The 26,920-nt window shown below is 45.2% G+C and overlaps 3 protein-coding genes across 3 annotated transcripts in view; 1 reads left to right on the top strand and 2 right to left on the bottom strand.

Annotated features, from left to right (window-relative positions):
• Positions 1-10,237, bottom strand: part of fat3b (FAT atypical cadherin 3b) — a 68,468-nt gene extending 58,231 nt beyond the window's left edge. The window contains exons 1-4 of the mRNA XM_030361056.1: positions 7,289-10,237; positions 6,848-6,982; positions 6,368-6,569; positions 1,144-1,262 (exon numbers count right to left, since the gene is read on the bottom strand). Of these exons, the coding sequence (XP_030216916.1) occupies positions 1,144-1,262; positions 6,368-6,569; positions 6,848-6,982; positions 7,289-10,237 (3,405 nt within the window). The remainder of the gene's footprint in view (positions 1-1,143; positions 1,263-6,367; positions 6,570-6,847; positions 6,983-7,288) is intronic.
• A 1,149-nt stretch (positions 10,238-11,386) lies between these two features.
• Positions 11,387-20,109, top strand: chordc1b (cysteine and histidine-rich domain (CHORD) containing 1b). Its single transcript, XM_030361530.1, has 11 exons — positions 11,387-11,617; positions 12,658-12,707; positions 13,198-13,254; positions 13,538-13,698; positions 14,360-14,460; positions 14,795-14,853; positions 15,932-16,002; positions 16,694-16,799; positions 16,893-17,012; positions 17,253-17,315; positions 19,047-20,109. Exons 1-11 carry the CDS (start codon positions 11,554-11,556, stop codon positions 19,254-19,256), a joined length of 1,062 nt encoding a protein of 353 aa, XP_030217390.1. The 5' UTR covers positions 11,387-11,553; the 3' UTR covers positions 19,257-20,109.
• Positions 20,110-21,306: 1,197 nt separating this feature from the next.
• On the bottom strand, positions 21,307-24,767 carry LOC115547352 (tyrosinase). Its single transcript, XM_030361529.1, has 5 exons — positions 23,814-24,767; positions 23,207-23,423; positions 22,783-22,930; positions 22,141-22,322; positions 21,307-21,700 (listed from the first exon to the last, which is right to left on the bottom strand). Exons 1-5 carry the CDS (start codon positions 24,639-24,641, stop codon positions 21,450-21,452), a joined length of 1,626 nt encoding a protein of 541 aa, XP_030217389.1. The 5' UTR covers positions 24,642-24,767; the 3' UTR covers positions 21,307-21,449.
• Between the last annotated feature and the right edge of the window lie 2,153 nt (positions 24,768-26,920).

Here is a 26,920-nt window from a genome sequence, read left to right as displayed (position 1 = left end):
AATAGATTGTTTTACTCCAACACAAGGCACTGTGGCGAATGCTGTATTTCACCAGCTGGGCGAGTCCATATTCCAATAATTGCTTGTTTAAACAAGTCCCTATCATAATGTAGGTTTATATTGGTGAAAACATTTTTACTTACCTGCCAGGCATATTTTTTAAATTGCAATATGACATAACTTTACTCGTGCACGGTATTGTAAATGGCTTTTGGATAAGTGGATAAAACTTCATAGTGTAAAAATATTTTGTCCACTTCATTTTTTGTTACCTTATGAGCTTAGGTGATGTAGAAGTAGGAATGTATAAGGTAGGGCTGTATCGTATGTCATCATATGACCTATAATATAGACCTATAAATCATACAAACTCATAGCAAAGCAGTTGTAAAGCTGGGCGGCTTCACCCGAGCTCACCTCCTGTGGTTCCTAGATCAGACACAGTATCATGTATGTGATGTTCATCATGTATAACTAAAGCCACCACATCAGCGATAGGAGGTTTGCTGAATGAATTGTTTATTTGAATCCAAAATTAATGATCTTGTGAGTAATCTAAAGTGTACTTAATTATTTAATTTACTTTTAAGCCTTCATTCAAATCTGATACTTCCATAATAACGATGATAATAATACTATGAAATGAGGTAAAACCTGATTTATCTCATAACACACTATGATATATTTTCTTTGGCTATGTGTGTATAGTGTGTATTTGTGTATATTGCATAAATCATGAAAAGTCAACGTATCCTCATGACATTACAGGATTGGATGTGCCTTACCTTTTACGCTAAAGTGAAATGTATTTAGTCTGAAACAGCAATAAATTATTTAACAGTCAAGGGCAAAGTAAAATAAAATATTTAGGTTTCTATTTATATATAAACATATTTTATTTTGCAATCCATTTAAATTATTTATTTGCGAGTCATCAAAGGGTTATGTTTCCTAGTCATTTTTAGTACTACTCGTAATACTATTATTTATGCTACTACTACTAATACTAATAATAATGATATACATTTTCATCTGCACATATTATACTGTACCAAGGCGTGTATTTATGACAGCCATAGTAGGTGTTGACATTAGAAGTCAGTAGAAAGTACAAGTCAGTAGACAACACTGGACAGCACTCACCTGAATGAAGACTTCAATAGAGGTGGACAGGGCTGTGACGCCTCTGTCAGAGGCGCAGACAGTCAGCCAATAAGAGTCTTTAGTTTCACAGTCCAGAATACCGGCACTGTAAATCACTCCTGTTGCGACAGAGGAAGAGGAAATATAGATAGAGAGAGGGATAGAGAGAGAGAGAGAGAGAGAGAGAGAGAGAGAGAGAGAGAGAGAGAAAGAAAGAAAGAAAGAAAGAAAGAAAGAAAGAAAGAAAGAAAGAAAGAAAGAAAGAAAGAAAGAAAGAAAGAAAGAAAGAAAGAAAGAAAGAAAGAAAGCAAGAAAGAAAGAAAGAAAGAAAGAAAGAAAGAAAGAAAGAAAGAAAGAAAGAAAGAAAGGGGGGAAAAGAGAGAGAGACAGACATGTGTGAGCTCATCCTCCTAACATATGCAGTGCCAGGCGATTGCTGAACAGCAGAGTGGCCCCAACTTTCTGTGGCCCAAAAGCTGAAGTTATACTTTAAGCAAAGTTGTAACTTTGAGTTTGGGTAAACAACACTCCGGCTCCAGTGACATTCAAACACATTAGTAACACCACTCTGGGCTCCTTGAGTGGGGCTCAGCTCTCTCTGCTGGCTGTGATCACAGCTGACCACGGGGCCCGCATGGCTGTTTCCTCACCGAGGGTCCGGTCCGCAGTGCTACACCTAGCGGTACAGTTGTCGTAGTGATGGCGCGCGCGCGCGTGTGTGCGTATGTGTGTGTGTGTGTGTGTGTGTGTGTGTGTGTGTGTGTGTGTGTGTGTGTGTGTGTGTGTGTGTGTGTGTGTGTGTGTGTGTGTGTGTGTGTGTGTGTGTGTGTGTGTGTGTGCGTGCGTGCGTGTGTGTGTGTGTGTGTGTGTTGAGTGCACGTGTGGCCCCACACATGCGCCCAAGTGTTTGTGAGTGGACTGTTGCCTTGAGGGGGGTTAGAGTCACGGAGCAAGGCGGTGACCTTGTCTGAAGAAACACTGTCCATTATGGACGGCACCTCCTGGATGGATGGGTTCCTCTTTTGTACAAGCCTGTCATACCGGATCACGTACATAGAACACACTCACTCTCTCTCTCTCTCTCTCGCTCTCTCTCTCTCTCTCTCTCTCTCTCTCTCTCTTTCTCTCACACACACACACACACACACACACACACACACACACACACACACACACACACACACACACACACACACACACACACACACACACACACACACACACACACACACACACACACACACACACACACTTCACCCACACTCACGCACACACTCTTACCCACACTCTCTCAGCACCCCACTCACACACACAGATAAAGACACACACACAAACACATACTCTCGCTCTCTCTCTCACACACACACACACACATACACACACACACACAGACGCACACGCACACACACATACTCTCGCTCACACACACACACAAATTCCCCATCTCTCTCTCTCTTTCTCTCTCTCTCTCTCTCTATCTCACACATGCACACACACATAAACATGAACACGCACGGAAGTGTTTTTGGCATTCGATCATGTAATGTCTACACATATCGGCATTAATCATTAAATGCGTTGGCGCGGTAACGCCACCGTGTCAGACTACCAGTTTTCTTTATGAGTCTGATCATTAAACCAGGGTCTTTCTAATTAGTGTAAAGAGCACCCTCGGAGTAATAATGAAATGAACCGTTAATGATACGTATATCATTCTGGATGAGGATAATGTATAACATGTTTCTTCTCGCGCCATTTATGAAGTTGCAGCTAGTTTTAAGTGTGACTCTCTTTCAAAAAAAGGATCTCTGTATTGCTATTGATGTGTAACTATTATTTATTCTAGCCCGAGAGACTTCATAAGGCGGATTAAGCCACCCACCTACTAGGACCAAGTCACAAGCCTGACAAATCACATTTCTCTCTGCATTTTGCACACGTGTTACCGTTCCCCACATCTAGGCGAGAAAACTACAGTGGACATGAAAATGAAACATGAAAATGAAAAACGGTGTTGCGGCCTTGCTGTCCTTCACCGTGTCCTTTTCAGAACACATCACATCTCCGCATGACAGTCCGACAGCGACACAGACAAAGAGAGAGGTGAGGAGAAAAAAATAACTTGGCGTTCCAAAAGGCTCTTTGAACCTCATGACAGACAGGCACCACTCAGAAAAGGCCACAATAAATCAGATTTGACACTGGGCATTCTCACCACAAATAGCACACTCCGTAGCACAGCAAACAGCCCCCCCCCCTCCCCCCCACCCCGAAGGCTATGCAGAGCCAGTTTTCAAATAAGGACTTAAAAACATACTTGCTAAAGAAGTTAGTCACAGGTTCCGCTGGCCGACTACTCGGGTTTTAGGACTTCAAAAAAAAAAGAAACAAACAAGTCCCAAGGTCATGGAAGCAATCCTCACTGGGCTTGCTCCTGGGTCTCTTCTCGCCAGTGGTATACTTAGTACCCGAGAAGCACATCAAAAGATGCCCAGTGTGTTTGTTGTTATAAATGTATAATACGTTGCGCCTGCGTGTAACTTAAAAAACACTTCATCTTGACCGTGACACGCCCTGCAGCCTGCTCACAGTTCACCCTAATAGGAGAACCACTGGCTCCTGACAGCTGCCCAATGAGAAATTGCTTGCCTAGCCTTGCCCCTAAGAATGACAAGAATACCAATTTTTTTGTGTTCGAAGTGCAAGAGCACTAAGGATTTAAGCCACAGACAATCCTTCCTCTTCAGTGATGGATAGCTCTGGCGCTTTTCCACCCACACCGGAATGAGTCATCGAGAAGCATCTTCATATCAGACGCGTGTTAACACTGCACCGGTAAGTAGGCCGGCATACCAAAGAACAAGGGAGAATTACCCACGTGAGATTCAAATGGTGGATTCGTCTAAACACAGCGGGAAATCCTTATAAAGCGCAACGCACGCACACAATGTCCTTCTTCTCCCAAACCGTCTCTTCTCTCTCTTATCCCCACTAATACACGTTTCTTTTTTTCCTCACTGTTTGTCTTTCATTTCCAATTTTGTCTTGACATCTTTACTCTTTGCGCTGAAACACCGAGCTTGACAGTAAGTTAAAAGAGAGTCCCTCAGGCTGGCAGGAGGACAGGGTAAGACTCCTTGGGGACACGAGTGGGACAACACAGGCTCCTAACTCCAAGATCAACAACTAGCCATCCTGGACGCAGTAGTGCAGTACCTTCACACCGGCATGCCTGGACAAACAGCAGAGAGACTTTTTTTGTTCAATATCTAATACGTTCAAACAAAACTTGGGGAGGTTGGGGGAAAAAGGAAATCAATAGACAAAGAAAGAAAGTACCATTTTCTTCCCGGTTCCTACTGCAACCTTTACCTGCCCTCTAATCGTTTCACTTCCTCTCCTCTCGCTCCTCCTCTGCCTGTACTTTCAAACCGTCTGATTTCCCCTGGAAAGATTGCACTCTCTATAAAGGTTATCCCTGGCTATCACTCACACCCTCGCTAGTCTTCTTTCTCCCTAGCTGTACTCAACAGGGCCGGTGGAAGTCCGGGGTCTGCTGCTGAACACCACCACGGTTTCCTAACTCTTAAAGCACGATGCTGTTTCATCTATCCGATTTCTAAATCTTATCTGCTATTTACCGAACTTTAGATGTTAATTAATGTTAATCTGCCAGATAAGTCGTTTTTCCCTCTCTCCCTCTCTCCCTCTCTCTCTATCTCTCTCTCTCTCTCTCTCTCTCTCTCACTGGCAGCAGTACAGTCGATATTAATTAACCTATTTAAAGGTCAGGACAGGCTAGCGCCACCAGTCATCTACAGTAGAGGCCAGTGCCAGTGTGACAAATGAGGGTAGGACTTGAATGGCAAAGTTAAATTAAATTGATTGATATTTATAGATAGTTATATATAGTCATAGATAGTACAAATCGAGTTGTTTCCGAACTACACATTATACTGTGTATAAAGTATTTCAAATCAATATCTGTTGGCTGTTCGTAGCCACTTTGAAAAATGATAACGTCCAGTAGACTATCTTCCATATCACGCCTCAAGCCTTTTTCCTTTCTGTTCACCCCTTCCCCCTGTGGTGGAGCACAGCGCGGATGATTTCATACACTTTTCGTGAACATTTTTGTGAAGTTTTCCGGGCATTTGTTGGGCGGAGGGGGAGTCCTCAGGAGAGAAGAACTCACACACACACACACACACACACACACACGTAACAATACTTCTGTCATGGCTAGATAAATCAGAATGAATATGCTGTATACTTCAGTGCAGCAGGAGGTAGCCTTGATCCAGGCAGGGTGGGATCAGTAGAAGCTCCGTGCCCCAGGCCCTACAGCCTACTGCCCTGATACAGTAGCGGCCATGCTGGCCTCATTACAGTAATGATCTCCCAGTACACACAGAGCCCTGGTGAGGTCCCCACCAGCATCCTACTGGCTGACACTTCACACCCTTTCCATTCATCCGCTTCCATACGTCCCCATCCCCACCATCACAGCCTACACACACACACACACAAATGAACACACTCACAGACACTCACTCACACTCGGTCACACATACATATTCACTCACTCCTTCACGCACGCACGCACGCACACAGACACACACACACGCACACACACGCACACACACGCACGCACACACTCTAATACACACAGACACACAGACACACACACACACACACACACACACACACACACACACACACACACACACTCACATAGACTCACTCACACACACTCAGACAATCACACACTCACCGAAATATTAATTTCCATGCAATACATACAGCGTGAGTATCCATATTCATAAGCATCACCCCCCATCACACACAATTGCAAATACTGAGATACGCTGCTTTGGAATAAATCTTTGACCAAAAAAAGCATTTACAGGGAATGAACACGCGACAGGGAATGGATGAGCTCTCGGGGGAAGAACAAGAATCGTTCTAAAGCTAGCAAGATGTACTAGATAAAGGTAACACAGCTGATTGATGGCACGGAGTGACGGCAGAAGGCTAGACAGGGGAAGGAGACGAGTGGGAACCCAAATGAATTGTCCCAATGCTGCGAAGAACATTTTAGATTGCTTATTATCTCCAAAAAATAAGCACCAAATTGGGATTTTAATATTCCAAGCATAACACTGCGAGCAATTGGATTTACACTCTACATAAATTGGCCTCAGACATTGATGTTGTGTCACACCTGTTTCTTCGTCGATGGAGAAGGTGCCCAGTCCGCTGCCGCCGCTGATAGAGTACCTCAGCACCCCGTCCCGGCCTTGGTCATCGTCCTGAGCGCTGACCGCCAGAACGCTTGTGCCCGCACGAGAGTTCTCCTTCACCGAGCCCCTCACAGCGAAGTCAGAGAAGTAGGGTGCATACAGATTCTCATTGACGTCGACCACCTGCGGTGTCACACAAGATAAATGAAATCAGATCGGAGGAATGTTTGAATCAGAAACAGACAATGTGTGTGTGTGTGTGTGTGTGTGTTTGTTAAGGGGGGGGGGGGGGGGGTCTGTGTTGTGTGTGAGCATTTGGGTGTGTGGTTGTGTGTGTGTTTGCGTGTGGGTGTGTTTGGATGCCTGTGTGTGAGTGTGTGTGTTGGTGGGAATTGCGTGTGCATGTGTGTGTGTGTGTGTGTGTGTGTGTGTGTGTGTGTGTGTGTGTCTGATTTACACACCTCGACCTCAACAAATGACTGAGTGCTGAGGCTGGGAGTCCCTCTGTCTGCAGCCAATACAGTCAAATTGTAGAACTGCTGCTTCTCATAGTCAAGCTCCTTCCCAATCCTCAACACCCCGCTCCAAGCATCTACCTGTATGCACAGTTGTCAAACAAAACAAAACTGCATCACCTGTATTACAAAGTCCCATAATAATAACAATATTGAATTTTATTTATAACGCATACATCAACTCAATGACCTCAAAGTGCTACAATGCACATTAAATGATGAATACAACATCATAGACTAAATAGATTAAAAAGAAAAATAACAGAGAAAAAATAATCATTTAAAATAGCCAAAGGCTTTTCTAAAAGATGGGTTTTGGCACATTTGAATTGCTATTGCCATTCCAATAAGGACAAACAAATTGTCCAGAGGCAAAGCAGGACCTACCTCAAAGGTGCCGTTGAAGTCATTCATCAAGGAGTATTGGATCTGGCCTCCAAGACCTAGGTCTGGGTCCTGAGCCTGGACCCAGGTGATCACAGTCCCCACTGGAAGGTCTTCCAGTGCCCTGGTGCTGTAGCTGGCAGGGATGAAGGCTGGGGCACAATCATTCACGTCGCCGATGATAATACTAAGTGTGGTCACTGCTGACCTTTGGGTGCCTCTCTCTGCCTTGTCTCTGGCCTCCACCTTCAGGCTGAAAGTTGGAAAGGCCTCCCGGTCCAGCTGGCTCGCCACAAACACACCTCCAGTCTCTCTGTTGATGTCAAACTGAGGGACGCTGGTCAGCAGTGTGTAGGACAACTGGCCGTTTTGACCCATGTCTTTATCCAAGGCGCCAACAGTGATAACTTCCAGACCGATGGCAGAGTTCTCGGCGACCAGGGCGGAGTAGCCGTCCTGAGTGAACTGGGGATCATTGTCATTGGCGTCGTCGATGATCACGGTCAACAACCGCCAACTGGTCATCTGTGGAAAGCCCTGGTCGTAGACGGTGATATTAAGAAAGTACCGATCCGTCCTCTCGCGGTCCAGTGGCTCTAACACGGTTATCAAGCCATCGTCCATGTCGATATTGAAGCAGCTTTCTAGATTCCCTTGAGATATGGCGTGGAGAACTCGGCCGTTGAAGCCCGCGTCACTATCTCGTGTCCTCACTTGGAACACACTGGTGCCAGGGACGAGGTCTTCCCGGACCAAAATACTGCTGGGAAAAGACTCAAACTGTGGAGCTTGTGTGTTCTGAGAGAAAGCATATGCATAGGTCTCTGCCACTTTCGGGGTCGCCATAGCAGCTGCCTTGCTGAGCATTTTCTCTGCCAACAGCTGGGCCATCTGCGTGTCCTTGCAGTTGAACCCCCTCGGTGCCGTCCTCCCTCTGACAACAGTGAGGTTCACAAACGTAGAATCTGAGAAAAACTCCCCATCGGTGGCAGCCACTTTCAGATTAAATATTCCACTTTTTAGATTGGCCGCGGCTAGAGATCGCCGCAACGACAGGGCTCCGGTGTCTGGGTTTAACGTGAAGTAGTCAAGTTCATTACCGTACAATATACGGTACCGTACAAACCCGAGTTCATCTATGTCTATGGCGGAAAGAGTGAGGATGTTTTTGTTGACAGGGAAATCCCGAGCTATCATCCCTCTGCAGGACACCTTCTCAAAAAGAGGCCTGTTGTCATTTATGTTAACCAGGCGAATTGTGACATTGACCTCACTCTCCCTTCTGTATGGAGAACCCCAGTCAGAGGCTCGCACTGCAAACGTATAAGTATCCGCAGATGTCTCAAAATCCAGATCTCTGATAACCCGGACTTCTCCCGTGTTCTGATCGATGGCGAAAGGTACGGACTGCAGGCCGGAGATTGTGTGGCTTACATATCCGTTCTCTGCTTTGTCAGCGTCGGTGGCAGAAACCACCAGGATGACCGTGTCCAATGGTAAACTCTCGTTGATGTCCACATCATAGGAGGCCTGGGTGAACACTGGGGGGTTATTATTAGCATCCTCTATGGTGATTTGCAGCTTGGTTTGAAGCTGACTAATAATATCAATAATCTCCAGCTCCATAGTCTCGGGGGTTATTATTGAGAACGGCTGTGTGGTCACGATAATTCCAGTCAAAGGGTTTAAATCAAGGAAAATTGGTTCTGAGGCGGCAGTGAAGCTGTAATTGACAATCAGGGGAGGAGGAGATATTCGCACCTTGCCTACAAAAGTGCCAGGAGGGGCTAACTCACTCAGCTTTACTTTGTAAACACTTTTTTCAAATTCCACCACGGTTGGCTCTGGCTTTTTCACCAACAGTTGAACCAACTGTGTGTTTGAGAACTTTGCTGGGGTGCCCCGGTCTTTGGCCTGGAAGGTCAGGTTGAAGCCATCGGGGAACAGATCCCAGTCCAGCAGTTCAGAGGTTTTAACTCTGTATTCGTTTTTGACCGGAGATCTGTCGACAACAAACTGTTCCAATGGGTCCCCGTCGATGATGGTCACCCACTCTACATCGCCAGCAGCCCCCTCGTCTCTGTCCTCCACCGTCAACACCACGTAAACCTGGTCCTTCTGCGACCACGATGGGGTGACCACAGTGGCGGCGAGCACAGGGGCAAACTCGTTGACTCGGTCTACTGTCAGAACCAGCTTGGCCGTGCTGCTGACGCCGTTATTTCCGTAGAGCTTCAACCCTCGGTCGACCACCTGCACTTCCAAGTCAAACTGCCCTTGGACTTCCTGTTGCAGTTGGCCGGTCAAGGTGAGGACGCCGCTGGTGGGGTGGACAGTGAAAGAGTCTACTCTGTTATTGAAGAAGTAGTAGAAGTCTCCGTTAGAGCCCACGTCCGCGTCGGTCGCTGTGACCCGTCCTATGCTGGCCCCCAGAGGGGAGCTCTCAGGGACCACGATGGAGTAGCTGGTGGGGGAGAACAGCGGCCGCAGGTCGTTGGTATCAAGGACCTTGATGAAAACACTTGCATAGGCCTCAAGAGACCCTGGAGAGGACGCTTTTATTGTAAGGGTGTAGTTATCCTGCACCTCTCGGTTCAAGCTGGGAACACTACCTCCATTAGTGCGTAGACGGAGGAATCCAAAGTCACCCATCACAAACACCTCCGCCTGGAATATACCCTCGCTATCCCCGGACTCGATGGAGTACCTAATGTCCAGGGATCGGGGTGGTCTGAGAATAATGCCCATTTTGACTTCGCTCTTGGCGTAGGTCCTTGCTGCAGAGTTCTCCGAAATGGAAGCATTATAAGATAATTGGGTGAAGAGGAAGAGGCTGGGTGAAGCCCTGGGTGCCTGTAGGAACTGAGCTTGAATAGGACAGAGAAATGGAGGGAAGAGGAAGCAAAAAAAGACGATATGGAGCAGGAGCCAGACGCTTGAAAGAGGCGACATTATGCCCAAGAAAAGTGACTTCATCACCGTTCCATAATTGCCCAGTCAGCCTTTTGTGAAGAAAGAGAAAAGATTTAATGAGGTGTTCAGACATAACTTTAAATAGGTTGACAATACATACATATCTATCATTCGAATGGCAGTTAAACTACTTGTAATTTATTAAGCAAATATGTTATGATTATAACTATAAAAAAACCGAGGTTTCAAAACCGTTGGCATTTTGTAAGGCTAAAACTCAATAACGACGAATTACCAACAGAGCTCTGCGATGACAGGTCCGTGACTTTTGTGTTTGCTTAATAGCCTACATCTAAAAAGCGCACTACGATTTTTATGTTTGACAATTGGGATCGAAAAAAATAGGACACAATATAAAGCTAGTGAAAAAATTCTCAACAACTCCTCAACCGCTTAAGGAAGAATATAGCAGCCTACTTCTTAACTAGCCATTAACCGCCATTTATCCAGTTACTGATGGCGGAGTCGCGGAGCATTAAGTTTGATGGATATTCATGCAATATCGTATGAATATTAATCAAAGTTAACAATTTTATATGCAACGCATTGACTCTAAAACCTTACCACAAAATATATGAAACCATGGCCACGTAGCATGCTATACATGGAATACAATGTTAACTCATTCCTTTTTTCGCATTCTTTTTCGTTTAATGTTGGATGATAAAATACCTATTTCCACAATTTTCACCACTGGAATTATATTGGGACGTATGCATGCCACAGACTTACCTCGAGAAGAAATTCGGAACATAGTATTCTGCTGTAACTGTTTCAATAAAGTGTTTTCCATGAAGCCAAAAATGTCCAATACAATAGTTCAAAACTCGTTCATCGTCCAGCAGCGAAATAACGGAAACATAAAGAATACAATTGGGTGCCCCTTTTCACATAACCCCCTAAAACACAGATGCAGCATTGTGTGTCTGCAGAATAAATATCATATCCAAAACCGAAGCAAAGGGGTTCGTAGTTGCTGTCAGAGTAAGGTCCCGCATATGGTTACAGTAGAGAATGGAGTATGAATGCAAGTTTGACGTTGTCTGTATCAGCGGTCGCGTACACAGGACCGAGTGCGCTCTTTGGGAGATGAAAGGTAGTTCAGCCACCGGCAGGAGAGGATCGGACTCGGGATGTGCCGAGTTTTACCGAGCACAGCCGACACAATCCGGAAGTCTAACAAGCGGGGTTATATCGGCCAGCTTGTCCCGAACTACTAGTTTTGTGGGTGCAATCGCCTTTAATTAACCCTCTGTATTGCTTTATTGTGGAGTCCTCCATCACGGAATACCGTCATGTCGGTTTTATGTTATAATAAAGGTTGTGGTCAACGTTTTGATCCGGAGAATAACCTTGATGGTGAGTATTGTCCTAGCTATGTTGCTATGCTCTCATCTAGAATTTTCTGTCTACTGTAACACAGCCGTGTGCTTTACGGATCTTCTCACACTCCGTGTTCTCTTTAAGGGTTTTTAATTCGTTTACGATGTGAATATTGACATTTCTGGCCGTAAAATGTAATATTATTTTAATTATAATAGTATAGTATTCGCTGTATGAAGTAAGGATACTGGGTTGTGTTTCCAGAAACTTCCTGTCTGCCTTGTATTTAGTAAGGCTTTGTGTGGTTTAAGAAAGATATTTTACGACATTATTTTACTGTTTTGCACGACTGCAATATATTATCCTTCTGTATCTCTAATGTTCGTTGTTCTGGAAATGAAAAACAACACAAACGATAGTAGTATGTGGGTTGAACATTAATGGACCTTGCACGGCTCTAAAAGTGTTTGAAACATATCTGTGGTGTGGTGGGAAAGGGGTAGAAACAATGGAAAAATGACTTCTATGATGACCCAGTTCCTTGACTAGGCCACTGTAAACACCTTTAGTTGGGTAAGTAGGCCTCTTGCGGTTAAACAATTGCGATAAAAAGGTGAATCAATTATAGATCCAAGTAAATTGATGCTCCATTGTAGAGAACACGTACGCTGTTTTGAAATGTTATTACATGGCCTTCTCACCCTAGAACTTATGTTATGCTTGAGAGCCTCCCGATAGTGTCAGTGATGGCACTCGAGGAAGTTTAAAGTCAAAGTCAAAGTGTGTTTATTGTTGCATGTACCAAATTGCTTCAGCCCAGCAAAATTCTTACGACTTGGCAAGCATCATTCATAGAGAATGGAGTATGAATGCAAGTTTGACGTTGTCTGTATCAGCGGTCGCGTACACAGGACCGAGTGCGCAGGACCGAGAGCACCACCACACCTTGCCCTTGGCAAATAACTTCAGAAAGCTCCTTCAGTAATTTTTGATAGAGTGGACGAATGCATAGAAAATGGATAGGGAGTTGTTAGTGTTAAGTTAAACATCTGACATGTTTTTTTCATTCATTGAAGATGCGTGCACCTTCCACCCAGGAGTCCCGGTGTTCCATGATGCATTGAAGGTAAATATGGTTTAGCCAAATCACTTCCACCCATATATTGCTCCCACTAACATTCAAATTCCCCATAAAAAAAAAATAGGTGCGTTCTGTACACCTTCACTTAAAGCTAGGATAGCCAATTTATTTTAGGAACATATTTTGCCGTATCTGTTGAAATTCTCTTTACTTCTGGACATCAATCAATCAAATTTTCCAAAAAAAATAAAAAGTGCACTCATTGAGCACGACTGGAGTCTTCCACAAGGATGGGCAGACCTGTACCTGAAGCTAGCGAGCTAGTCCCGTGTTTTAGGGGAGTAGCTTAGAGGGAGGCTTTTAGGGAGGGTGGGATTCTTTTGGTTGGATGCTGTCAAAACCAAGCTGAGCCTTCCCTAGCTTTGACCCACATTGCACGTTTCTAATATTGTTTTTCACTCGGCCAGTCAGAAGAAGATTTTCTGTCCATCCTGATTGACAGTAAAGGCATCTAAATCTTCCTCTTCCTCCTTAGGGATGGTCGTGCTGCAAGAGAAGAACCACCGATTTTTCCGACTTCCTCAGCATTGTTGTAAGGCTGTGCTCCGGAGAATGGATGAAAGCGCTTTGTACTCTTAAGCTCATAGGGTACTCTTGGAGAATCCTACTTCCGCCATTACAACCTTTTTATTGGGAAAAAGCCTGAACTTCAATATTATTTGTTGTATTTAGATGAGTAGCTTTCATGCATGTAATTTTATTACACACCCTGATACGATGACATACATTTCGCTTCACAGTGTGAACACACAGTATGTATTTCTGCATGCTCTCTTGAATGACAAATCTTTTATTTGATGATCCTTTTACTCAAGGGCTGTACGAAAGCCCCTCACAACAAGGAAAAGCCACCGGAGCCTGTGAAACCCGACGTGAGCTCCTCTGGAGAGAAGAAGGAGGTGGATGAACAGAAACCAAAGTTCAGCGAGTACATCATCTCCGCCCCTAAACCCCAAGGGGCGTTCACCAGACCAAGGTAGGAGTTCAACCAATTTGGTGACTGAAAGCACCTCTCTATCGCTGCCCCCTCACTTCCTACTCTGTAACCTCACTTTAAAGCCTCCTCCATGACCCCACCTATTTCGCCTAGAGATATCACTGCTAAACACTGGCCCTGAGCACCTACTGACTTCGTTGAACCGTGCGTCCCCCTGGTTACTGCATATTGAATGTTGAATGCGTGTATTTTTACCCTGTGGTGCCCACTTGTAGTGTCCTTGAGACTGATGATTGCATTTGGTTGTTAGAAGAGAGCGGGTGTTCTCTACAAACGTTCTCCTGTGGTTGTTTCGGTGGGGGTGTGTGTGGCATTACGAAAGACATGGATATATGCCAGCTTTAAGCTTTTTTTAGGGAGTATAGTTTGCCATATTAAATTGATGAGGTGTCCAGGACAATCATGCCAACTCCCACTTATCAGCACTAATGTGGACTATTTTCTTAATTGCCACTTAAACGTAGATTAAATTGATACTGTGATTTATCTCCGGAGTTACGCCTAAATTGCATATCCGTCTTCCGGTATTCTATCACTCCGCAATGTTAGGGTGATCGGCCAACACCACTGTAAATTAAAGCACCAGGCTAACATACAAGGTTGTCGTATTGAAACGGGGAATTCGTCGTGTGTGCCGTAGTGGTGACGAACCAATGGTGAGGATGCAGCACAAGGTCTCAGCCTCTCTTCGGCAGGCGCTGGAAAAGATGAAGCTGTCTGACAACACGACGGAGATGAAAGGTGAGCAGTGCCACGCCGTATACCCCTCCACACATCCTCTCCTGCCGTGCCTCTGTCAGGGGAATAGGGCTGCCATGGAATTAAGTCAGGAATAGAAAGCAGCGCGGGTCAAAGGACGGGTTGTGATTGGGCGGAACGATGAGGGTATTGTTCCCGTCTTTTCCTTTCAACCTCTGTGTCCTGGAAACCAAGAAGGAAGACAGAGGAGGGAAAAGCAGGGGTTTGGTGTTTGGCCACTGGGGTCCCCTTCCTCAGCGCGGTTATGCTGCACTGTCTTTAAAAATACCACACGTTTGTCAAACACGTCACATGTGTTTTGTGTGTTTTCTTCCAGAGGAGGAGGGAGATGAAACCAAGATTGGCACATCATGTAAAAACGCAGGGTGCACAAAGGTAGGTGAATAAATATTCCCCCCCTTTTTAAAATGAATCAGGAAAACATGCGCTTTTGATGCCTCCTGAAGCCTCGCCTCAAGACGCCTGAATTATTGGGTGTAAAAATAAATCCAGCATTAAAACGCGCTGTCATACACGCCGGAATCGTGTGATGCCGCTGCGTTCGCCACAGTGTCGGCCCGCTCAAGGCTGTTTTTTTCTTTTCCCCACTGCTTTCCGAACCCCACTAAAAAGAGAGCTGATAACTTGGCCTCTGCAAGAATCCTAAAGCAGGCTCTGCTCTCGCTGCTAGACTGTGGCTCGGCCTTCTCCCATAAGCACCACTATAAGTACACTGATTATTATTTTAGATCTGTTCTTTTAGTTCTAGTTCCAGCAAAGTGAACACGCCATTACGCGTCCTACTTTAATGTAAGATTTCTTCCAAAAATCCACTCTAAAGGAAAAACATTTTCTTAACCCTGCCTTGCCCTATCACCGTTGTTTACTCGTGCTGTCATATCACCCAATTATCTTATAATCATACATCATTTTGATATACTCACAAACGGAAGGAAAAAGCTACTCCCAAAAGAAGCACTTTTTTTTTTAAGCCACAGCGTTCCACCCCAAAAAGGCTCTCCGCGTCCCTTCGCTGGCAGCATTGGCCCTAATTGAGATGCATTGTCTATGGCGGGGATGCGGATCACTGCCACAGCTGTCCTTCTGATAGACCGCCGTCGCGCGGTGAAGTCTAGCTCGGCTCAACATGTACTGTCTAATCGCACAGACGCTGAGAGACATCAGCGCCCAAAGGGATTATTTTGGTGTTCTTGCTTTTACATATACAAGAAAAACACAAGCCCTATCCATAAAGGGAAAATGTTGGTAAAGTCCATCATGTCTTTGTGCCGCGTTTACTGAGAGAAGGCGAAGTGCTCTATTGAAATCACCTTCGCTCTCTTCCTGCCCATTGTGTGCCTAACAACATTTGAAATGTCCCTGATGCACTGCTTCCATAAGACGCTAAACAGACGTCCTACGTGTATTTGTGTTGTTATAAGTGGCCCTTCACCTGTGACTCTATCTCCACCAGAGCTTTAGCGGTGTGGCTAGCAACGAGGAAGTGTGCGCATACCATTCTGGATTCCCCATCTTTCACGAAGGGTTAGTACTCAAAGCACTTTTGATTAATTTTGTTTATAACCAGGAATAACAAAGTTAGATGATTTTCAGTCAATGATTTTATCATTATAATGTATCATCTTTAAGTGAGATTGGATACAAATTAAATGCAGATCTCAACTTACAGGGACACCCGGTTTTGCAACTAAATCAATGAAAATATATGACCTTAAATTGATTAATATGGGTTTGAAACGTAAGAGAAAGAAGCAGTTGGCATAATTGTTGTCAATTATGTAGTGATTTGTATTTTGAATTCATTAGCCTATCGTGGTATGTTGTGTAAACTCGTCCCATGAGTTTTGGCCAAATGTATTCATTAACATTTCCTAGCATAATGTGTTGGACAGATTGTGAAAATATATTCATCTACATTTCCTATTAATTATGTTTGTTTGTGTGAGACTTATTGTGAAAAAATATTAATGAACATATCCTAGGAATAAATTGTGTGTGAAATATTTTGAAAATGTATTCATTTACGTGTGCGTGTGTGTGAGACATAATTCATAACCATTTCCTTTGTTTGAAGTTGTTGTGACCAGAATTTCTGCCTGTAATTAAACCATTAAAAACCCCTGTTCTATCTAGAGGACATCTTTCATAGTATGTGTTGTGTGTAGATCCTCTGTGGACCCTGATGAAACATGACCCATGTACTTCCTCCACACAGGATGAAGTACTGGACCTGTTGTAAAAGGAAAACATCTGATTTCAACACCTTCCTGTCCCAGGAGGGCTGCGTCAAGGGAACGCACATCTGGAAGAAGAAAGACACGGTGGGTGGGAGATGAACCACTATCGCACTCTAGTGGCCAGTCGGCGTGATCAGTGGCCGAGCCTCTGTGTAACGGTTGCCCTCTCCTTCGCAGGGTAAGAAAGTGGTCCCGTGTCGGTTTGACTGGCACCAGACCGGAGCACAGGTCATCGTCTCCATTTATTCAAAGAACTCCGTCCCTGAGCTAAGCTACGTCGAGGCTAACAGCACCACGGTGAGTGGGGGGAGGGGAGGGGGTGGTGGGGCGTGCGTCTGTCTGTCTGTCTGTCTGTCTCTGTGTCTGTCTGTCTGTCTGTCTGTCTGTCTGTCTGTCTGTCTGTCTGTCTGTCTGTCTGTCTGTCTGTCTGTCTGTCTGTCTGTCTGTCTGCTTTTGAGGTTTTTGGAAGTTAAGCTGTTTTTGCCGTGAATTCTGTCTCTCTGATGTTTCGGTGACATGTGCTCTGTTTATTTCCAGCTCGACATCCACATTCTTTTTGAAGGGGAGAAGGAATTTGCACAGAAAATAAACTTGTGGGGGGTGAGTGTCCCACGTTGCATCATAAGCTGGTACTGCAGAGTCTTTTAATGTGGTACTGCGTCTTGACTTATAACTTCAAAACAGCTTTATTGTAGATGTTTCATCATGTGTGATGGAATCACTGGTGCCGATCAGGCAACTGTATTGAAGTAGCAGTTAAAACACATGATTAAAGAAGGTAGTGTCTTACACCGGCACTTAAAGGTCCCATGGCATGCTACTTTATGGATGCTTTAATATAGATATTAGAGGGCCCCTAACACAGTATCTGAAGATGTTCCCGAAATTCGGCCTTGGCGCAGAATTACAGCCACTATGAGCCAGTCGCACATTGAGCTTTCCCCAGACGTGTTTATTCGGTGTATGTAGCTTTAATGCAAATGAGGAGGTGAGAGGCGGGTCAAGGAGGAGGGTGGGGGTGTGGCCCTGAGCTGCTTGCGGCCACGGTACCATGCGCTGTTTACAGTGGATGTAGCGCAATGGCAAGGCGCAGACAGCCTTTGGCCGTGTTCTGTTAATGTTCGGGAGTCCTGGAGCTCTATATCTAAGTAATATCATATTATGCATAGATATCTATATCATATAATATAGATTATCACGGCCAAAAGCTTTGTGCGCCTCCAGATGATATTATGAATCCCTCGGTTCTCCGACGTCTCCGGTTCTTCCACTTCCACTTCAATCCGAAGTAGACGGAACCGCCCACTGCCGGCTGCCGCGCGGTGGTGGTGCTTCGCGGTGGTGGTGCCTCGCGGCAGCGGGCGGTGGGCATCGGGGCTCAACGATGGCTGAGATAACCCCCACCTCAGTCTCGTTGTGGAAATACCAGATACATCAGAGAACCGACGTGTTATGCGCCATAACGCCAACAGCAGAACAGTGTACAACAAAGAAGAAGTGTACAACAAAGAAGTATACAACACTTGCGTTACAGTGTTTGTAAACTCACACACACACACACACACACACATGTGGCCCTCGCAAGGTTGTAGCTCATTGGCTGCCCGAATTCTCTGGGCGGGAAAGGCAGAGAAAGGGGAGGTAGCTTGGCCCCTTTTGACGACATAAGGGGCCACATTCCAAATCAGCTCGCTTGAGCTTCCATTTTTCCGAAAGGGGAGCAGGATACCTAGTGCTCGTTATACACCGAATGCAAGTTTTAGTCACTGGGGGACCATAGGCAGGCTAGGGGAACTCATATTAATGTTAGAAAACCTCGTAAAGTGCGATTATCATGCCATGGGACCTTTTTAAAACACATGACTATAGAAGGTATTGTCTTAGCCCAGCACTTAAAACACATGACTAAAGAAGGTATTGCCTTTGACGGGCACGAAAAACACATGATTAAAGTAGGTATCAGCACTTAAAACACATGACTGAATAATGTAGTGTCTTAGACTGTCACTTAAACACATGACTAATGAAGGTATTGTCTTAGCCCAGCACTTAAAACACATGACTAATGAAGGTATTGTCTTAGCCCAGCACTTAAAACAAATGACTAATGGTATTGTCTTAGCCCAGCACTTAAAACACATGACTAAAGAAGGTATTTTCTTCGACCGGCACGTAAAACACATGACTAAAGTAGGTATCAGCACTTAAAACACATGACTGAATAATGTAGCGTCTTAGACACTGCATTGTTTACACTACGCTTAAAACATGTGACGGTCTAGGCGGTTTTGAACCGCCAAACTTAACCCCCGCTCACCTCTCTCTGCCTAGGTGATCGACGTCAGCAAAAGCGTGGTCAACATGCTGGCGGCCAAGATCGAGATCGCCATGAAGAAGTCCGAGCCCATGTCCTGGGCTCGGCTGGACCTGCCGCCCCCTGTCCCCCCGCCCAAAGCAACAGAGAAGGAGAAAGACGACGACGAAGACGAGGAGGAGGAAGAGGAGGAGGAGGACAGCGAAGCCGACGATGAGTTGGATTAATGATTTGTAGAAGCCCCTCTTTTAGCCTCTGAAAAATGGCCTCACTACTTTGTATGCTGTCTTCATGATATTGCAATCCTGCTAAGACACAACCACCACACACACCTCTGAGTCAAGATCGGTCAGTTTTGCTGACTTTTCACGTCAAAGTGCTTCGGTTTTGTTTGTTTCTATGTCCATCCACGTTTTCTGTTCCGTTTCTTCTTGTCGCCCCATCACAAAAAGTTTGCACAATGATATTCATGACATGCGATGGAAAAGCTTGAACGATGTTGCTTCTTTATTCGTCATTGGCTAAGGAAAGTATAGAAAGTGGTGTTTCATCGAATGGGTGTAAATCACAATGCCTGCTTTGCTGAATGAATGTAGGACAATTACTGCATTATTAATATTATTGACATTCAATCAAGTATGATAAAGCCGCAAGTTATATTGTTCTGTAATTTCCTACATGAGACATTCATACAATCCAGGTTTCTTTTTTTATTAGGCATTCACCTCCATGGCATGTTTTTTAACTTTAGCACTCTTCAGAGTGTGTAGCTTTATGTGCAATCATTCCTCTTCCATTCGGCTGTTGATTTTAATTGCGTTTATCCAGATGACTGTTTTTCTTTGTTATTAGGTCTCCGTAAAACAACATTCTACACACCATTCTGTTGATTTCCATTAACTAGTTTTCCCTAAGTTGCGCTAGAACTAATAGAAATGAGGGACACCTCCTGGCCACTTACTGCATTGCAACTCAAATACTGTACATTCCTTACATAGTTGTATTCTTTTATTTTATACTTTGTTTTATTTCTCATGGGTATATTAAAGGTTGTATCAGCAATTCTGATTGAAATATAAAGTGTCACATTCATCTGCTTTTTCCTCACGATCCGCTAGCTGCCCGTCCCATAAGCAGGCTGTTAAAAAACCGCGTCTCTCTAGGCAGCCTAGGCTCCGAGATCGCACACAAAAACAAATGGTACTACCAATGCCTCAAAATCAAAATAAACAGTGTTCCAACCAATCACAGACAAAGGGTGGGTTTAGTGGTGTTCCGTGCTCGTGCCTGGGCTATGCGACCCTTCGATGTATGTGTTGCGCGTTCATGGTCATGCACGTTCATGAAATTGCGCGTTCATGATCATTTTCAAAACACGGGAGGGAGGGGCTCGCTGGCTCTGTTTGTTTGGAATCTCACAAACGGAAGTCAGGGCAACCAGAATCGCTGATACAACCTTTACTTCTCTGCGTTCCACCAGTCCCACGCTAGGCGCTAAGAGCAGCAGGCTACCTGCCTCACTGGGCGGCCGGGTCCGTGCCTTGCTTATGCGCAGGGCAGAAGTGATAGCATGCATTTTTTTATGGTGTGAGAGGAAACCTAAGTGAACACGAGCCCTCCACACACAAAGACCCCCGCAGCAGTGCAGACCACTAGGCCTCGTGCAACAACAGAGTTCAATTGTATCATCTTGTTATCGTTTCATGCCTGAATATTTCCATAGACTACTGTGTACAGTACATTAGCAGAAGCTGAACATTAGCATGGCTGTAATGCTCAGACACCTGTTTTTGCTTATATTTCTGCAACCTAAAAACTTGCTGAAGAGACCTCAAACGGGACCCAAACTATTCAGGAAACAATTTATTATAAATAAAAGCTTGATATTTCTGAAATGTGCGTTTCCTGTGATGTATGAAATGTTACTCACTCTATTAAGTTATTATAGAAGTCCCTCATCACTTGTTGACTTTGGTACCAAGGCTGAAGGTCTTGGTACTGAATACTTACCCCATGCAACTTCTTTGTGATATCAAGAGATGGATTTTTAAAACCACTCAAATCTTTTCCGATTACTTTTTCATTCGAAAAATACATTAACATTACACACTCCCTCAAAATGTTATAAACAGAGTGACATGCACACTGTTTTGCTCCACCGAGTGCATGTCACTTCACTTGAACTGCATTGTAACCTGTTCTGAGCAAAGAAATCAATTAACCAACCGTGGCTAATGCTTTACACGTTTATAACAAACAAATAGGTAACATAATTCATTCAATTTATTACACTGAATCCCAAGATACGTTTTATTCTTGTTTAAATAGGGCATACATCCGTTTATTTACAATTATGTTACATGAATGTACGGTAGTTTGATATAGCACCCATAGATCGGTCTTGAAGATACAGTAGACCTTCACATAGCGGTCTGGTAGCTCTTATGGACGGCGGCCTCTTCCTCCATGCTGTAGGCTGGGATCAGAGGCTCTCTCTCTGGGAAGGGGCTCCTCCCTTTCCCCGGGGCCTGGTAGTAGCGCCTCATTGCATTGACGCCCACGGTCATCAGGACGGCCACGGCGGCCCCTAGGAGCCCCACAAACAGCAGCCAGGGCCACACTTGCAGCAGGTTCTCCATGTGGGGATTCATGGATTCAACTAGCAGTGTATCTGCACGTGAGACACAGGAGAGAAGCAGTTTGTGTAAAGGACGTTGCTTTGTTTCAGTTTGGCTGGTTGAGAATATTGTTCTGTCTCTTGAAATGGAGGTTTAATGTGATGCCAAGGGGGAGGTTTTAATCTATCGAAGACCTTTATAGACTCAACCCGCCTGTGATGGCCTTCATGTTTGTTTAAATTAGCGAAAACATTGTCTGCATACAGAACAGCTTTCCAGATTCGGAAAAACATCTTTGTGAATCCTGAATATTAAACCAAATGGTTTTGTCTCCATAAATATTCATTTACACACATTTTTCTAATGTGAGGAATACAAATGAATCAGAAAGGAATAAGCAAACATTCATACCGAAACAAATGTTTCTGATAAATAAACCTCATGTAAAAAACATTGCGAGGATTGAGAACCCCAGAGGCGAGTAGATACTCACTGGAATCCTGCAGGGATGAATATTCATATCCCAGCTCCTTGCTGGAGAGGAAGAATTCTCTGTTCTTGTAAAGGGGCAGGAAGGGCACCATGTTGTAGTCCCCGTTGTGTCCTATGGGGGCGCCAGAGTCCGGGTACTCCGATGGAGACGGCTGGTTTACCCGCAGCCACTGCTCATACAGGCTGCAATGCCACAATTAAGACTGTTGTTAATAACACAATAACAACTCTGGTTTGTCTTTCCTTTAGAGATGTTTGTTTGTGTACTCGTCTTTATCTGGCAGTGGACACACATGGCTTTTTTATGTGTGTGTGTGTGTGTGTGTGTGTGTGTGTGTGTGTGTGTGTGTGTGTGTGTGTGTGTGTGTGTGTGTGTGTGTGTGTGTGTGTGTGTGTGTGTTCATAAAGCAGTTGGGATGTCATTTTCTGCATGCACAACCACCATTTGGACTCAATTTTAAAACCATTCTGTTGCACGGTTGCACCTATTCCACTCAGAAAAATCCTTAGAAGGGGGAACCCTTCCTCTGGGTTCCTTCTCAAGGGTTCTCCCCTGAAAACAACTGGAGCTTTACCTTGTCCTTCATAAGTGGAGTGAGACCGTTGCTGTGATAAAGGGCAAGTCGCCCTGCCGGGGCTGTACCTGTCGATGTAGGCGTGGTGCAGAAGGAAGATGGGGTCGTTGGCGGAACCCTGCACGGAGGACATGGTCCCGTTCATGAAGACGTGGATGGCGGCGTGCATGCCCATACGAGTACTGCTTCCGCGTCCGGTTGACGGATCTCCGAAACCTAGGTGGTGAAGGACACACCGTTAACATCCATCCAACACACACAGGGGTTGACCCCTAATGATTACTTTTCTGACATCGGCAAAAACAAACACACAGGATTTTCAGATATGTGCTAAATCAAAAGTTTACTCAAAGTATTGCTTCTGTAATAAACAACACGACAAACAACTCAACTTAAAAACTTAAAAATAAATTAAAGAAATATTAAAGTATAAGATTTAAGATTTTTTTTGTAATATAATAATAAATAAATAAACATGTCTGAGCGCCATACCCTCCATTGTGTTCCTGAAGCTCATGTTGGCCGTGCGGTCCATGGGTCCCGTGTCGTAGTCCCGCAGGCCCAGGGTGAACGCCACCTCCGCGGAGCTCGGTAGCCGCGGCACCTGGTTCCGGTTGTGGTTGCCGGGGTTCCTCCGCAGCGGGCCCTCCTGGCTGGCGTCGCACAGCACGCCCCTCTCGTTGTAGGCGCCTGGCTGGGAACATATCACCTTGATGCGCAGACACACACGCGCACATGCAGAGACACACACACACGCACAGACACACACACGCACAGACACACACGCACAGACACACACACACACACACACACACACACACACACACACACACACACACACACACACACACACACACACACACACAAAACATACAAAGTCAAATGATTACTTGAGAAACCCACGTGTGCGCACAACGATAGATGTTCTCTAACATTGTACTCTTCTTTGGGTTTGATGATTTTCTCAAATGCATGAAGGCCCAATGTATTCAGTAAATCAAAATGAAAAGGCCTAAAATGCCACCTTTTGCTATAAGGAATTAACAACCCTCAAACCAATTATTTGAGAAAGATAGATGTGTTGGTGTATTTGATTTACCTTCCAAGAGGAGAAGACAGACCCCGGACTGAGCAGGTCGGGGTCCCCCGGGCTCCGGGCCCCCATCAGCTCGTCCGTGCAGACGTCACAGTCCCCGGCGTCCCGCCAGTCCCAGTAGGGCATGACGAAGCTCATGTCCCCGGTCAGCTTCCGAATGTCGTTCTCCCAGTGGAGCAGGTAGAGACGGTGCCACGGGAGGAACCCGGGGGCCCAGTGGGCGAAGTCCACATTGGTCCAAACGTTACCCGGCCCGCCCAAAAGTGCGTCCCTGGACACATAATAGTGCATCCACACATACACGTCATACACGGAGACGTTGGCAAACATGGGATTGGACCCGTTCTCCATCTCCTCGTAGGTCCCCGTGACTACCACATAGTCTGTGCTCATCGTGTTCTTGGCCAGGTTCAGGTAGGATATGTATTGACTCATCTCGGCCCGTGAGAGATGAAAGACGTTTCTCCGGACGGATTCTCGTCTCTCGTTGCAGTTGGCTCCATAAAACCCAAATTTGCAGTCGCCGCAATTAGACCCCATGTAGTTACCGGCACACTGACACGTCCGGTTATAAAAGACCAGAGGCCACTTCTCTCGGTCGTCCACCCCGGAGAACGGGTACTGTGGCCCGTCGGGCTGCGTCGGTGCCTGGACGTCCTGGCAGAAGCCCCGGCCGGAGCTGGCCCCGCAGGCCGAGCCGTCCCCATCCCAGGACGGACAACATTCCTTGGAGAGCAGAGCCTCCCGGGTGGCGCAGCGCCGGGGGAACTGTTGAAATGACGGCGCAAAACACACCACGAAAGTTGCGATGATGAGGAATAGAGACCACATCACAGCACTCCAAGAAACTCGCAAGACATCCACGCCACGCTACTCTAGGTTTAGTGAAACGGAAATAATATGCAACGTAGATTGGTAGGTTCAACTACAGAGCCCATTCTTCAGTCAAATCAGGAGTTGTTTTTCCCCCCATCCCCCCACCACCCCGCTCGGGGGAGACCGGTCACATGCTGCATAACCCACGGCTTACTGGGCCTCTTCAGAGCTAGGGCCTACTGAAGGGGGGTTAATTTCTGTCTCTATAGCAGTAATCCACATATACATCCCCATTGGAACTATTCTGTTTCACTGATCCAAATCCACATGTTAAGCAACAGGTAGACCCGCACCGCACCTGTGTTCTGGTCATGGCCCCTTTTACCTTTAAGGTGAACATGTTATAGGCCTGTTGTCTAGACACACTTCAAATCCCGTTCTTTTTGCCTACACGAGGTCATTTTTCTGCGTAATTTGAAAGTAAACTGTGGCTGATTTCTATACCTAATCAATGGAAAGTGAGGCTACTACTGAGGAACCGAACTGAACAATGGAGCAGATTGTTCAGATTTTTTTGTCTGATGTGGTCATCGTGTTCTCTCACAACTTTTTAAGCTCGACTTTTAAACATTTTTAGCATCAAAATGTAACCATGGTGGAAGCAATGACTCGTTCACACAGAGCTCTGATGCAACTTTTACACAGTGCTACTATAAGCACCCAACATTCAGAAACATGAATTATTTCTGAAGGATCAAACATAACCGAGGCAGTGAGGCTGATCAACACGTAAGACCCCCTGACACTTAAGACCCCCTGAACACCGCAACAGCAACATGTTGGGGGGATCCATTGACATACATAGAAAACATACGAACCATTTCCAAATTGATCAAAAGGACTAGAAAAAACTGGAACATGGCATGAAAAATCTTTTTTTAATTTTTAATTAGCTAGCCTACATATTTTTTTGTCCATCCTCAATTAATAAAGTTCGAGATGTGGTCTCGGTTTCCTTAATATTTTATATAAATATAAGTGTTATCAAAATGAACTGCTCAAAATATGACAGAGTGAGAGAAAGAGATGGGAATTGACATATCTTTAAAAATAAAATGGCATATTCAAGTCCCCGTTAACCCAAATGAATGGAAAATAGACTGTGATGTGCTCTTCATCTGAAGTAGGTTTTAGCAAGGCCGAACTCCGTGTCTTGTGACCAGGATACGATCTGAATCACACGCAAGGTCTTCTCACAATGCCAAACCTTTAAATAACAGCGCACAGCATCCTGTCACACCGACCATCACCCCTAGAGCCGACTGACAGGTCTCTCCCCTCACCTCAGAGCAATAAATGAGCTAATTATGAAATTCGAAAAGGCACAGAGTCCATAGAGGTGAAGCACGTGTCCCACACTACCATGGATGCGTTGCAAAAGCCTACTGTTCATTCTGCGTCATCGCGAAGAGCCCCAGGACACCACATGCACCCTCATAAGCTTTATCTAAACGCTTCTTTCTTGCGGCTGACCCAGCGATGCTACTCGTGATCTTTCAATGCATTTCTGAGAATAGTATTTGTTAGTGGTACAGACCTGGTTACCCCTCGTGCGGCATAGCGCTGTCTGGAGACTTGACAGCCGGGCGCGTGAGCATGTTATACCGCACAGTGTCCACCAGGGGACGCGCTTTGAGTACGTTTAGGTTGGTGCTGCAGTGCACAGCCCTGCCGAATTCATCCACCTCTCTGTTCTCAGTAAGGCCAAATATGACTTCCCTATTAAAAAATGTCAAGAGTGCCTTCGTTACTGCAGTCATCTATTCGGTCCAGTTTATTTACCCTCACTATTTAAAGATTGCAATAAATTACAAAAATCATATGTCATTTGAATTAATTGACCAGCAGATGGTCAGTTCTGCTTGTGTGTTTCAGTTGATCAATTAAAATAGAGGATAGTGGCCTCATGCACGGAATCCGTTACATTTTGCCACACAGCATTTAGAAATAGATTGGGCTATATTTATCTGTTGCCATGGTGGAAATATGGTAATGTGCCCTCAGACAATCCATCTCGACTGTGATTTGGCCTGAGTGTTAAGGCAAAAAATGAACACAGAACCATCGTCTTAATAAAAAACATGCTTTGCGTGTCGGGCCGGCCTAGTTGTTAATCATCCAGAAAACGTAACGTAAGCAGAGAATAGCCTCACTGAGGTGTTTTTCCCATTCATTAATTTAATGTGTAGGCTACAGCACATTTTCTCTCTGCTTTCACACCTGTATGTAAAACC

The sequence above is a fragment of the Gadus morhua genome, chromosome 7, assembly GCF_902167405.1.
Source record: "Gadus morhua chromosome 7, gadMor3.0, whole genome shotgun sequence".
In the NCBI taxonomy this organism is placed as follows: domain Eukaryota; kingdom Metazoa; phylum Chordata; class Actinopteri; order Gadiformes; family Gadidae; genus Gadus; species Gadus morhua.
This window is presented reverse-complemented; position numbering and strand designations above follow the sequence as displayed.